Source organism: Euphorbia lathyris, chromosome 2, assembly GCF_963576675.1.
Source record: "Euphorbia lathyris chromosome 2, ddEupLath1.1, whole genome shotgun sequence".
NCBI lineage: Eukaryota > Viridiplantae > Streptophyta > Magnoliopsida > Malpighiales > Euphorbiaceae > Euphorbia > Euphorbia lathyris.
This window is the reverse complement of record NC_088911.1, coordinates 119,390,589-119,403,777: the sequence shown is the minus strand read 5'-3', so window position 1 is coordinate 119,403,777 and position 13,189 is coordinate 119,390,589. Positions and strand designations below refer to the sequence as shown.

Here is a 13,189-nt window from a genome sequence, read left to right as displayed (position 1 = left end):
GTTTTCATGGGCTAGCAACCTTTTATCGGCAATTCATTAAAAACTTCAGTTCTATAGTCGCCCCATTGATGGAATGTTTGAAGAAGGGAAAGGGGTTCGAGTGGGCGGACGCCCAAGAAGAGAGCTTCGCCTTGATCAAGGAAAAGCTGAGTACAGTGCCAGTGCTGGCGTATCCCAATTTTGATAAGCTGTTCGAAGTTGAGTGTGATGCCAGTGGAGTTGGGATTGGTGGTGTCTTGATGCAAGAAAAGAGGCCCATTGCATACTTCAGTGAGAAGCTCTGTGAGGCACGGAAAAAATGGGCAACTTATGATCAAGAGTTTTATGCTATAGTGAGGGCGTTGAAAGTATGGGAGCATTACTTGGTGGGAAAAGAATTCATCCTCTACACTGACCATCAAGCTCTCAAGTACTTGGGAAGTCAGAAGCAATTTCGAAGCTCCATGCATGCCCGGTGGTCCGCCTTCATAGATAAGTTCCCCTATAAGCTTATCCATAAGGCTGGAAAACAGAACAAGGTGGCGGACGCCTTGAGTCGAAGGGTGTCACTAATCAAGACAGTAAACCTGGAGACCGATTGTTTTGAACACATCCGAGGAGAATACTTGGCGGATCCTGATTTTGGGAGTATTTGGGAAAAATGTAAGAACCAGCATGGAGATGGAGCGTATCACCTGATGGATGAGTATCTCATGAGGGGCAACCAGCTTTGCTTACCTTGCACCTCCATTCGCGAGAAGGTTGTTCGAGATCTACATGGCGGATCCCTTGGAGGGCATTTTGGGCGAGACAAGACTTATGAAGCCGTGAGTTCCCGTTATTTCTGGCCTAAGATGAGGAGAGATGTTGCCTATTTAGTAGAACGATGCTATATCTGCCAGTTGCCAAGGGACGCACTACAAATGCTGGCTTGCTGCTACCTTTGCCTGTGCCAGAAACCATCTGGGAGGATCTGTCCATAGACTTTGTCCTAGGGTTACCCAAAACTCAGAGGGGCATGGATTCCATCTTTGTCGTGGTTGATCGGTTTTCAAAGATGGCTCACTTCATACCATGTCGCAAGACTAATGATGCCTCAGCGACTGCTAAGCTATTCTTCAAAGAGATTGTCAGGCTACATGGCGTACCTAAGAGCATTGTCTCAGATCGTGATACGAAGTTCCTCAGTCACTTCTGGCGGACATTGTGGGCTTTGTTCGATACGTCTCTGAAGTTTAGTACCACCGCCCACCCTCAAACAGACGGACAGACAGAAGTGGTCAATAGAACCTTGGGAAACTTACTGTGCAGCAAGTGTAAGGATAAGCCCAGGATGTGGGATGTGGTTCTAGCCCAAGTTGAGTTCGCCTACAACGGCTCTGTACATTCGGGAACCGGGAGATCTCCATTTGAGGTGGTATACACAAAGACCCCGAATCACGTCCTTGATATAGCCCATCTTCCTAGAGGAAACGTGACTGCCAACCAGCTGGCCAAGGATTATGTACAGATGCACCAAGAGGTGAGAGAGACTCTTGAGCAGAGAAATCAGAAATTAAAGGCTAAGGCGGATGAGCACCGCAGGGACCTACAGTTTGAAGTCGGGGATGAGGTTATGGTATATTTGGGCAAAGAGAGACTCGCCAACGCCGCAAGTAGCAAACTTCGGCCTAGGAAATACGGGCCATATAAGATCACCAAGAAGGTCAATGCCAATGCCTATCATATAGCATTGCCGAACTGGCTTGGTAAAATCTCACCAGCATTCAACATCCGTGACCTTAGCCCATGGAAGCCGGATGGTCCTTTGGAATTCAAACAGAGCGAATCGGTGCCGAGTTCTTTTAAAGAAGGAGAGAATGATGCGGACATCCTAACAGAGATCACTGATCACAGGCGCTCTGACGAATCCCCAGACATCAGATCCACGGAGGTTATACCTAGGAGGGCGGATCCCCAAGACAAGCAAGCTGGGCGAATCTAGGAGTACGCAAGGAGGCGTATCCACATCTACCCTGGGCGGATCTCTCGGCTTACTTCCTCCCGAAGTAATTCACCAACAACCCTGACAATCCGTACCTGTACCAATGTACTGTTTGTCGGGGCGTATCACCTATTTTACCCTTTTAGGGATAGCCTTATTGTAACCCTAGTAGGGGTAATCCTTGTCTTTTGTTATCATTAAGGGGAAGTATTTAAACCCTCATTTTGTAAGAATGACGGAACTTTTATCAATCAAACATTATTCTCTTTGAGAACCGAGGTTTATACCTTGTTATTGGGATTCACTCCTTCTAGTTTAGCTAGAGAAGAAACTCTTTGTTGGTTTACGATTAAAACCTTCATTTATCGCTTTCAATCTGTATCAATAATGCTATCATTTATTTGATGAAATTCCATTAACAAATATAGGAATGGAATTTAGTGAGGTGTTTTTATGCAAAGACCGGCCCACTCGTCTTCACCATAGCTATTAGCGACAGGAACAAAGAGAAGTTTAGCTAGACGCCATCAATATGAAGATCCTATCCTTTTTATTATTTATTCATTATAATAATCTATTTAAGCATATGCTCATGTAATATTCTTTAATCACTCATAATATATATCTACGTTCATTATATACTTATACAAACCACTCTTAATTATCATCACCAAAAATTATTCCTCGTACTGAAGACATGATACGAGATGCAGAGGAAGAAAACAAGAGTTGTAATAATGAAGATGATGAAAAGGATATTAGGAATAAAGCATTGCCATTTAAGAAGCTTCTAAGCTATGCAGATAGAGTGGATTGGGTGTTAATGACATTAGGGACACTAGGTGCAATAGTGCATGGATTGGCTCAGCCAGTTGGATATCTTCTCTTAGGCAAAGCACTTGATGCTTTTGGTAATAACCTTTTCGATGTTCATGCTATGGTTCATGCCATTGACCAGGTATATTATAAAACTCTAACCGATAATTAAAGCTGAATCATATATCTTATATTAATCTTTTATATATACTATCTTAATTTTTATCTAATTAATTCATTTAATTTTTTTTAATTTATTGGTGTAGATTGTTCCTTATGTGTGGTACATGGCTTTTGCCACCTTTCCAGCTGGAATACTTGGTAATATTCATTGGCTAGTTAATTTTTGGAGTTTTGTTAAACATACTATACTATTACTTGGTAATGTTTTTGTTTTGTTTATGTCTGATCATTATCGAGTAAATGCAACTGCCAGCTATTACTATATAATACTAATACTTTGTTCTATCATCTCAAAAATATCGCACACTAATCATATGGGATAAATGTTTCTTTCTGTCCTAAATTACTAGTAGTATATATAAATAATAGAGTTTTTCGTAAGGTCCAAATGCAATTCACCAATTAATCAACACTTCTGATCTAATACCAAATGCAATTCACCAATTAAGGTTGGGCTAAGGTTCTCAAGTCGCTTAAGTTAGAGATCTCAAGTTTGAGTTCTAGCGTACGTAGAAAACATTAAATGGGAAATGATCCACTTAAAATGGCGAGTCTCAAACCGAGAAATCAGAACACTCATAATCTAATCAATCTTCAAATGATATAACAATAAATACAACCATTTATTGTGACAACTATTAGGGGTTTCATTTCGACGGATGATTCAACAAAAACTCATACGAAGTCCTGGCTTAAAAGAACTTGGGGCTTACAACACGTTTATAGAGGGAATTCACTTGACACGGCTTGTTTAATACAATTTTTTTTTTGTCATTTATATCATAACATAGATGAAGATAACATGATAACGAACTTGTTAAAAACTATCCAAAATAATAACAGCAAAATAAATCATAAGCCAGCAACTATAATAAAATTTCGAACTAAGCCTATCAAATAGGCAAATAAAACATCTCAATTATTTTGATTTTGATAGATTAAGTAACTTATTATTGAGAGCTAACTATGACTGGAGAGGTTTTGGGTTCTAATCACATGGGATATGGTGGTAATTTTTGTTATTTAATATAAGCGCATTTGTGAAAGAAAAAAACTAAAAGAAAAGTTTATGACTTTTTATTTTTTATCACATGAAGTCCCTCGTTACTAGAAAAACTAGGTTTGAATATAAAATTCGGTTAACAAAATCTTATTCATTTTCATGTGTTAAAAATTTACATTTTTAACTATTAAAATTAGTTTTTTTATATGTAATGTGACTATATAGAAAAAATTTAAAAATTTTATTTTAAACTGTAAAAAATAAATTTTCGGATAGATGAAATAAATTACAATATTTTAACTAAATTAGATGTTACCAGGTAACTATAATTTGGTAAGCGGGACTTTAATTTAATAAAAAAAAATGATTAAATTTGTGTTGAAATAAAAAAACAACTATAGACGGAAAAAAAATTGCTTAAATTTCCAACAACAATTACATTATGAAATTCGAAAATGATAAGAATTTGAAATCTAGAAATTAAAATAATAACCTTACATGTTAAAAGAAAACAATAGGTTGCTTCCAGAGGATAGAACTAATGGAACAGGATCATCATTTGATTTGTAGGGGCCTTAACAGTGAACATTGGACCTCTGTACTTTGTATAGAATTCCAGCAGATATCTTTTATGTTGTTAACTGAATTAAAAGTTGTTAAGTAAAATTACAGCTGACATTGAGAGTTATTTACACAGTTAAATTTTCCATCAATCTATCTGATTCACTTAACACCTGATTGAATTTTTGTAGCAAGAATCTCTTTTTTTTCTGATAGAAAATAGCAGAAACCTCAACAAATAATATTATCAGTTCCCAATCAGAAATTCATCTGAAAGTTTTCAAAAGAAAGACATGAAAATCTCAATCAGAATCAGAAATAATAGTGAATGAACTAATGATTATGAGATGCAGAGATTGGAAGCTGGATGTATGCAAGTGAAAGACAAGTAGCACGGTTAAGATTAGCATATCTAAAAGCAGTCCTTGACCAAGAGATTGGTGCTTTTGATACCGATTTAACTAACGGAAGAATTATCACTGGAGTTACCAACCACATGTCTGTCATACAAGATGCAATTGGGGAAAAGGTATGCTTACAAATTCACAATTTATTTAAGCATAATCTATTTTTACCTAACACAATATTTAGTTTTGGTATTTGTAAAAATACATTGTAAAAATACTTTTCTCTCGCAGTTGGGTCATTTTCTGTCATGCTTTGCAGCCTTTTTCTCCGGAATCCTGATTGCAGCAATATGCTCCTGGGAAGTGGCACTGCTTACCCTGTTAGTGGTTCCAATGGTTCTTGCTGTTGGAGTCACCTACACTAACAAAATGAACACCATTTCCGCCACTAAAATGATTTACCTCTCAGAAGCAACAACCATGGTTGAACAGGTAAAGAAAAAATTGCACTGATATGCATACCTGGAATAAATAATCTGATCTGATTTCCATATGATATTGCTTTCACCTCACATTACAGACCATAACTCAAATCAAGACAGTTTTTGCATTTGTCGGAGAGAGCCAGGCACTAAAATCTTTTACAGAGTGCATGAGCAAGCAGCTTTATCTCAGCAAAGGGGAAGCATTGATAAAAGGAGTTGGGACAGGAATGTTTCAAACAATTACATTTGGCTCCTGGGCACTAATCATATGGGTCGGAGCCATTGTAGTCACTGCCCACAGGTCAACTGGAGGAGAAGTGATAGCTGCAATTATGAGCATTCTTTTTGGAGCTATGTAAGTGCCAACAATCCTCCATTTACCATCCATTATGCAACATATAATAATTAGGATTTTCTGGATTTCAATGCAGATCACTTACTTATGCTGCTCCAGATATGCAAGTTTTCAATCAAGCAAAAGCTGCAGGGACAGAGGTTTTCCAGGTGATTCAAAGGAAATCACTCATAAATCACAATTCAAATGGGAGAACACTCGATGAGGTTAAAGGAAACATTGATATACGTGACATACACTTTTCATATCCATCTCGTCAAGAAAATGGAATCCTCAATGGCTTTTCACTCTCAATTCCTGCTGGTAAAACAGTGGCATTAGTTGGTGGAAGTGGCTGTGGAAAGAGTACTGTTATTTCTCTTGTCGCTAGATTCTATGATCCCTTGAAAGGTCTTCCTTCCTATACTATCCTTGATCTTGAAGCATTTTCTAGTGCACTAATGCATATTTATCTCCTGTAACCAAAAAAATGCATATTTATCTCCTATAGCATTCTTTGTGCAGTAGATTTACTGACTTTTTACTTGAATCTCTTAGGAGCTTAATATAATGTGCATTATATGTCCAGGAGAGATTCTGATCGACGACAACAACATCAAAGATCTTGATCTAAAATTTCTTCGTAGCTGCATTGGAGCTGTTTCCCAGGAACCAGCCCTTTTTGCTGGCACTATCGAGGATAATTTAAAATTAGGAAATATGGATGCAGATGATCAACAGCTCCAAGATGCAGCAGTCATGGCAAATGCACACTCCTTCATTTCACAACTTCCAAATCAGTACTTAACAGAGGTGATTGGTTTGCTCTATTACTCGCTAGCCTTTCACCAGCCTTTCAAGAGCCTAACCTCCCCAAAAAAATGAGAAAACGCACAGTAATGGTATTAAAAGTAAGAGAAAACACACTAAAACAAAATCATAAAGGAAAAGAAGAAAGACGAGAAGTTAAAATAGAAGTCACTTACAAAAAAAAAAAAACCCTCCATAACTCGATGAATGATCAATAATTTAGATGTTTTTTGTGGAAAAAATGATTCTCAGGTAGGTGAAAGGGGAGTCCAATTATCAGGAGGACAAAAGCAGAGAATTGCAATAGCAAGAGCCATACTTAAAAATCCTCCAATTCTGTTGCTTGATGAGGCCACAAGTGCACTTGATTCAGAATCAGAGAAGCTGGTTCAGGATGCTCTTGAGAAGGCTATGGAAGGGAGGACAGTCATCTTGATTGCACATAGGTTATCAACTATTGTAAATGCAGATACAATAGCAGTTGTGGAGAATGGACAAGTTACAGAGACAGGAAAACACAGCAGCTTGCTTACTACCAGCAAATTCTACAATATGTTATTTAGCATGCAGACCCTCAGCACAGCTAGCGATTTAAGGTTCATTCAGCCATACACTTCTATTCTAGCAATGTCCATTAAAAAGCAAAGAATTTTTTTTAACGTTAATTTTTTATTCAGTGGCAGAATTGAAGTTTCTAAAGAGCATGTAAGTACCATTCAACAAGTTGCAGAAGAAAAAATTGAACATCATAACGAAACTGGTAATATCAGCATACGTATGACCCAGAATCCAAAGCATGATGGACAGATAGATACAGAAAGATCAAAGTCAGCCATATTCTTCAGAATTTGGTTTGGCTTGCAACAGAAAGAGCTATTAAGAACTGCATTAGGTTGCATTGCAGCTGCTTTCTCAGGCATCTCAAAACCTTTTTTTGGGTATTTTATTATAAAGGTGGGAGTAACATACTATGACAGTGATGCAAAGAGAAAAGTTGGATGGTATTCCTTGGTTTTTGCTTTAGTTGGACTCCTATCATTCTTAACTCTTACCTTGCAACATTACTTCTTTGGAGTAGTTGGAGAGAAGGCCATGGCAAACCTCAGACAAGCATTATATTCAGGTCTAATCTCCTTTCACTATAAGGGTTTACTTTATGGTTTATTTTTGTGATATAAACTAAAATTGGCTTATACCAAAGTATGACAATGAACACTAACACCTAACTTTTGCAGGTGTACTTCGCAATGAGTTAGCCTGGTTTGAGAAACCAGAGAATGGTGTTGGTTCACTTACTTCACGAATCATTCATGATACCTCCATGGTCAAAACAGTAATTTCTGACCGCATGTCTGTCATTGTTCAATGCATCTCATCCATATTAATTGCAACTATTGTTAGCCTGATTGTTGATTGGAGAATGGCTCTGGTAGCTTGGGCAGTGATGCCTTGCCATTTCATAGGTGGATTAATTCAAGCCAGGTCTGCCAAAGGATTTTCAGGTGACTCAGCTGCTGCACATTCCAAACTTGTTGCACTTACTTCTGAGTCTGCAGCCAATATAAGAACTGTTGCATCTTTTTGCCATGAAAATCATATCATCAAGAAGGCCGAAATATGCCTGCAACAACCAAAGAAGAATAGCAGGAAAGAGAGTATAAAGTATGGGCTCATTCAAGGTGTCTCCCTTTGTTTATGGAACATAGCACATGCTGTTGCTCTATGGTACACAGCACGTTTAATTGAAAGGCATCAATCAACTTTCCTAAATGGCATAAGAGCATATCAGATTTTCTCTCTAACAGTACCTTCAATCACAGAATTATGGACATTGATCCCTACTGTCATATCTGCCATCAGTGTATTAACTCCAGCATTTGAAACCCTAGACAGGGAAACTGAAATCGTACCAGATCAGGGAAAAAGTTCAGAGCATAAGAGGATAACAGGGAAAGTAGACTTCCAGAATGTCAAATTTAACTACCCACTAAGACCAGAAGTGGCTGTTCTCAATAATTTCAGTTTACACATTGAAGCTGGATTAAAGGTGGCCCTTGTTGGGCCAAGTGGAGCAGGAAAGTCCTCAGTTTTGGCCCTTATTCTCAGATTCTATGACTTGCAAGAAGGAAGGGTGCTAATTGATGACAAAGACATAAAACAATATAACCTAAGAATGTTGAGGACTCAAATAGGACTGGTGCAACAAGAGCCGCTTCTTTTTAGTTGTTCAATGAGGAACAACATCACATATGGCAACGAAGGTGCTTCTGAAGCAGAAATTATTAAGGTATCAAGAGAAGCTAACATCCATGAGTTTATAAGTACTTTACCTGACGGATATGATACAGTTGTAGGGGAGAAGGGCTGCCAACTTTCGGGAGGGCAAAAGCAACGTATAGCCATTGCTAGGGCTTTACTAAAGAGACCAGCAATTTTGCTCCTTGATGAAGCAACAAGTGCCCTAGATGCTGAGTCTGAAAGATCTATAGTGAGTGCCCTGGAATCAATAAATGTGAACAGCAACGGGAGTTCCTTATACAGAACCACACAAATTACAGTTGCACACAGACTTTCCACAATAAAGAACTCAGATACAATAGTTGTTATGGACAAAGGTCAGATTGTGGAGACAGGTTCCCATTCAACTCTAGCTATGTCTGAGGGTGTGTATTCTAGGTTATGCCAACTACAAAAACTGGGAGAAATTTAGCATGATCATTGATAACCATTACCAACCAAACAAGTTAGTTTTTTAAGATGTATAAAAAGTAGTCATATCTTGTATGCTAAAATACCATGTTCTCAAATGGTTTAATGAATGGACATGTATTCCTTTTCATAAAACGAAAGAAGGTATGAGGCTTAGATACATAATGGAAAAGAATAAGATTATATCTCAGAACTTTAAATCTTTTTTCTAGATTTCAATGAAGGCGCTATTAATTATCATGACCTTCCGTCTCATCCCCACTTGCTACTCCAGGATCAATATATATATATATATAGCATAAAGGAAATACAATGTGAAACTGAAATACTCTCCTAACAATAGTGTCATGAAAGGAAATAATTTGGATGTGGATGTACTACCTGGTATTGACGCTTCCTCGGTTTATGAACTCCTCATTTCAATAGCTTTTTCCATCCTATATTTTTCTTTAAAGTGACCTTTCTAGAGCTTTTGTTCGCTACAAATTTACAACCAAAGAAAAGAAGAGATAAATTAATCTAGAGTAAAAGTCTGATAATGTGTGAATGATCTTGAAGATTTCACATAGGTCAAGAAAATTTTTAAAATCGATGTTCCTTTTCTTTGCAACATTTATAATAGGCTTGAACTTGCAGATTTGAGGAAAACAAATGTTATTCCTATTCAAGATTAGTTTACTACATTTTACCAAGAGGTTTAATCGGCCATGGTATACACAGAAAGAATGGGAAAATTGTATACATATATATATACAAGAATGAGTATACAATACATGGAAAAAATGAATAAATAAACCAATCCTTATGATCAGGGAATCTAACTCATATATATTAATGTATGTTTGGCTAGGCCCTAATGAGAATTTTTCATATTGAGACTAAAAAGATTTTAAGTCTTCTTTGAGTTCCTCTAAGGCATATAGAAAGTGTCAAAAATCTCACGTGGGAAACTTGTAACTTGTTTTACGTGTTTATATTGGGGTCTCACACACTTGGGTGTATCCAAAGGCTACCCTACTTTTGTGATAAGATGAGATTCTAATTAAAAATAGCTACAAACAGATTTTAAAAACAATTCATACAGGCCCTTTAAAAGTAGTCTTTAACTATGTATCAATTTATCCATAAATTTGAGACAAATGGAATTGAGTCAGCAAATAGATTAGGTTTTCTTCAACTTCACAAGTTGCAATTATTGCAAACATGAATTAATCATGAAAAATGATATAATTACCTCAAAAGAATCTATTTCAGTATGAAAATACCAACCTAAATCAATTAAATTGGTTATTTTTATGTAGAGTAAAATCCCTGCACATTAAACATGTTTTTGCTGCTCTGCTCTTGAAATAATTTCTTTCGGAAATGGGGGAGGATAACAATTATAAACCATTAATTTCATGCTTCTCATTTTTTATCTTTCCCATCTATTTCCCTCTAAATTAAACCCTGTAATCGAAGCACACCTCGAGGGAGACTCCCAACAAACTTCCAATTAAACCCTCTAGAATCGAAGAAAAAATAAATCGAAGAAAAGCAAGCAAAGAAAGAAAGAAATTATATTCTGGAAGAAAAATTAACTTCGAACGACACAGCAGCAGTTGATCGGAGGAGGTGAGTGATGAGTGAATGAGGGATTGAACATGCGATTACTTTTCCCAGCTAGGCATTTACGGGCTGTTTGTTAAATCTAGTCCAACTAAATCGTCCATTTACATATCTAATCCACTTTGCTTTCATCTCACCAAATTAGACGCTTTCATCCATTTTGGATAAAATTATCCTAAGTTCTATTCGATCGATCCATCTGCTCTCGCTCCATCTGCTCTCGCTCCTGCTCCCGCTTCTTCTTCTTCTCGTTTCAACTTCTTCTTCTTCGGTTCTTCTTCTTCAACTTCTATAGCAATCGTTAGCGATTTTTGAGATTATTCAAGCATTATGTTCAATTTCCCATAGAAATAGTATGTTTTTAGCTTATACGTTTGTTTTTCTTGCTGGTCTTGCCTAATTCTTCATATGTAACGGTATTGTTTCAATTTCCTCTATTTTCTTCCATTTTCCTCCATTGTTATCGTATTTGTGAAGAAATTTGTCGCATTTCGTCACAAATGCAACAACAGTTACAGTATCTCGTCACAAATGCGATAATAGTTGTCGTATTTTATCACATGTTGTCACAAATGCGACAACAATTGTCGCATTTCGTCACAAATGCGACAATAGTTGTTGCAATTGCGACAACTCTTGTCGCATTTGTGACGAATTCGTCACAAATGCGATATCACAGCAGTTCAATTGTTAGATTTTTTTTCTCATTTTTTTAGCTTTCCATCCTAATCCTCTTCCGGAGACACTAATTCTTCAAAGGCTGAACGAAACATAATCTCTTCTCTTTATAAACCACCGTCTTTTTGTCGGTTTGGGATGACGAAGAAGACGTTGAGAGTCTGAGGAAGAAGGTGAATTGAAATAAGGGTATTCTTGTCCAAAGTGGATGAAAGTGTCTAATTTGGTGAGATGGAAGCAAAGTGGGTCAAATATGTTAATGGACCCCTTCAAATGGGCTAGATTAGTAATTAGCCCTAAAAAAACTGGGAAAAATTATAAAATTTGGTCAAATGGAAGACTCATTTATATATTTAGTCCATTTACCTAATCTACTACATATTTAGACTTGACTTTCCCAAAATATCCCAACCTTTCATCTTCCTCTTCACATTCCTCTTCCAATTACACGGTTTCTCTTCCCCTTCCCAGACCTTTGATCTTCCTCTTTTTTTTATATTGCGAAATCTGCACCAATTTCTTCATCACCATGTCTTTCTCTTCTTCCTCTCTTTTTCTCTTGATTCTTCATCTTCCTATTTCTAGAAAATTAAGCCATGGTTCTTCATCTTCCTGTTTCTTCTCGTCTCTTGGTTTCTTTCTTCTTGTGCGGATCGAAGACATCGTTATTCGACATTATTTTGATTGTTTTTCTGCGTTTATCATATGGTTATTGACGATTTCAATGGTAAACGACGGAAAAATATAAGTATCTACTGTTTAATCATCTTTTTCCAGAAAATCACTTCACGAAATGAGTTTTGCGAAGGTCTGCGAGGAAAAAGAGGCTGAAAATGACGATTTCGCGAAAACAGATTACGTGAAGTCTGCGAAGAGAAATGTTTATGATTTTTATCTTCACAGATGGTCTCTTGTAATGGGACACTAGCAAGTATACTAGGTCAACTGTAGTTGGGCAAAACCAAGTGTCATTTCCACAGGGATTGGGTTAATATCAGAATTAGTTACCTTAATCACTAGATCTAATAAATTTGAAGAGAGTATAGTGAACATGCAATAAAGCAAAAAAAACAGGAATGGATTGAATTAAATATCAGATTGGAACAGCTACAGGTCTAACATTGTACCAAATGGCAATTGCTCACATAACTAATCTATTAACATAGGCATCCTTAAAGTTCATGGCTTGAGTCTCTCCTTCTTACATTACTAAGGTCAGGTGTCCCTTTTTCCATAGATTCTAAGAATAGTGCTTAACCAAGTGTCCTTGAGCTAAGTTATTCCAGCATTTACGATTTAGGAGCATTCATAAATGAAACCTCAACATATGGTTATATTCGTGTCCGTCCAAAACAATATGCATCAAATGGTCGTTTCCATGAATTAGGAGCACGGTCATGTCATCCTTTATCACCAACATTTAGACTTGATCATTATCTAAACCATTCAATATACCATTTAATAGTCATTCATTGATAAAGATGCTTCATTAACAAAAAAGGAATACTTACAATCGCCATTTATGGCTGGCTAGACCGTCAACAAGTAAACTACTCACTCATTTCCATGAGTGAACAGGATGTTCGTTCCCAAAATAAAACTAAAAACAGAAACTTGAAAGAAAAGCTAAGAGAGTGGCTCCCGGTCATAATATCTTTCACCTACCACAAAGCAAACTATTTATAGTATGAA

General features: G+C 36.9%; 1 protein-coding gene across 1 annotated transcript; it reads left to right on the top strand.

Moving 5' to 3' along the window:
• The first annotated feature begins 2,660 nt into the window (after positions 1-2,660).
• LOC136217409 (ABC transporter B family member 19-like) lies at positions 2,661-9,212 on the top strand. The gene is made up of 10 exons (XM_066004009.1): positions 2,661-2,921; positions 3,046-3,100; positions 4,880-5,055; positions 5,165-5,365; positions 5,454-5,713; positions 5,790-6,103; positions 6,282-6,505; positions 6,755-7,131; positions 7,180-7,625; positions 7,738-9,212. The coding sequence occupies exons 1-10, from the start codon at positions 2,661-2,663 to the stop codon at positions 9,210-9,212; spliced, it is 3,789 nt and encodes a 1,262-aa protein (XP_065860081.1).
• Positions 9,213-13,189: the final 3,977 nt, after the last annotated feature.

Coding starts and splice junctions, on each gene's coding strand:
- LOC136217409 (XM_066004009.1), top strand. CDS start 2,661: ATGATACGAGATGCAGAGGAAGAAAACAAGAGTTGTAATAATGAAGAT. Junction 3,101..4,879: donor CTTTCCAGCTGGAATACTTG/GTAATATTCATT, acceptor TATGAGATGCAG/AGATTGGAAGCTGGATGTAT. Junction 6,506..6,754: donor CAAATCAGTACTTAACAGAG/GTGATTGGTTTG, acceptor AATGATTCTCAG/GTAGGTGAAAGGGGAGTCCA.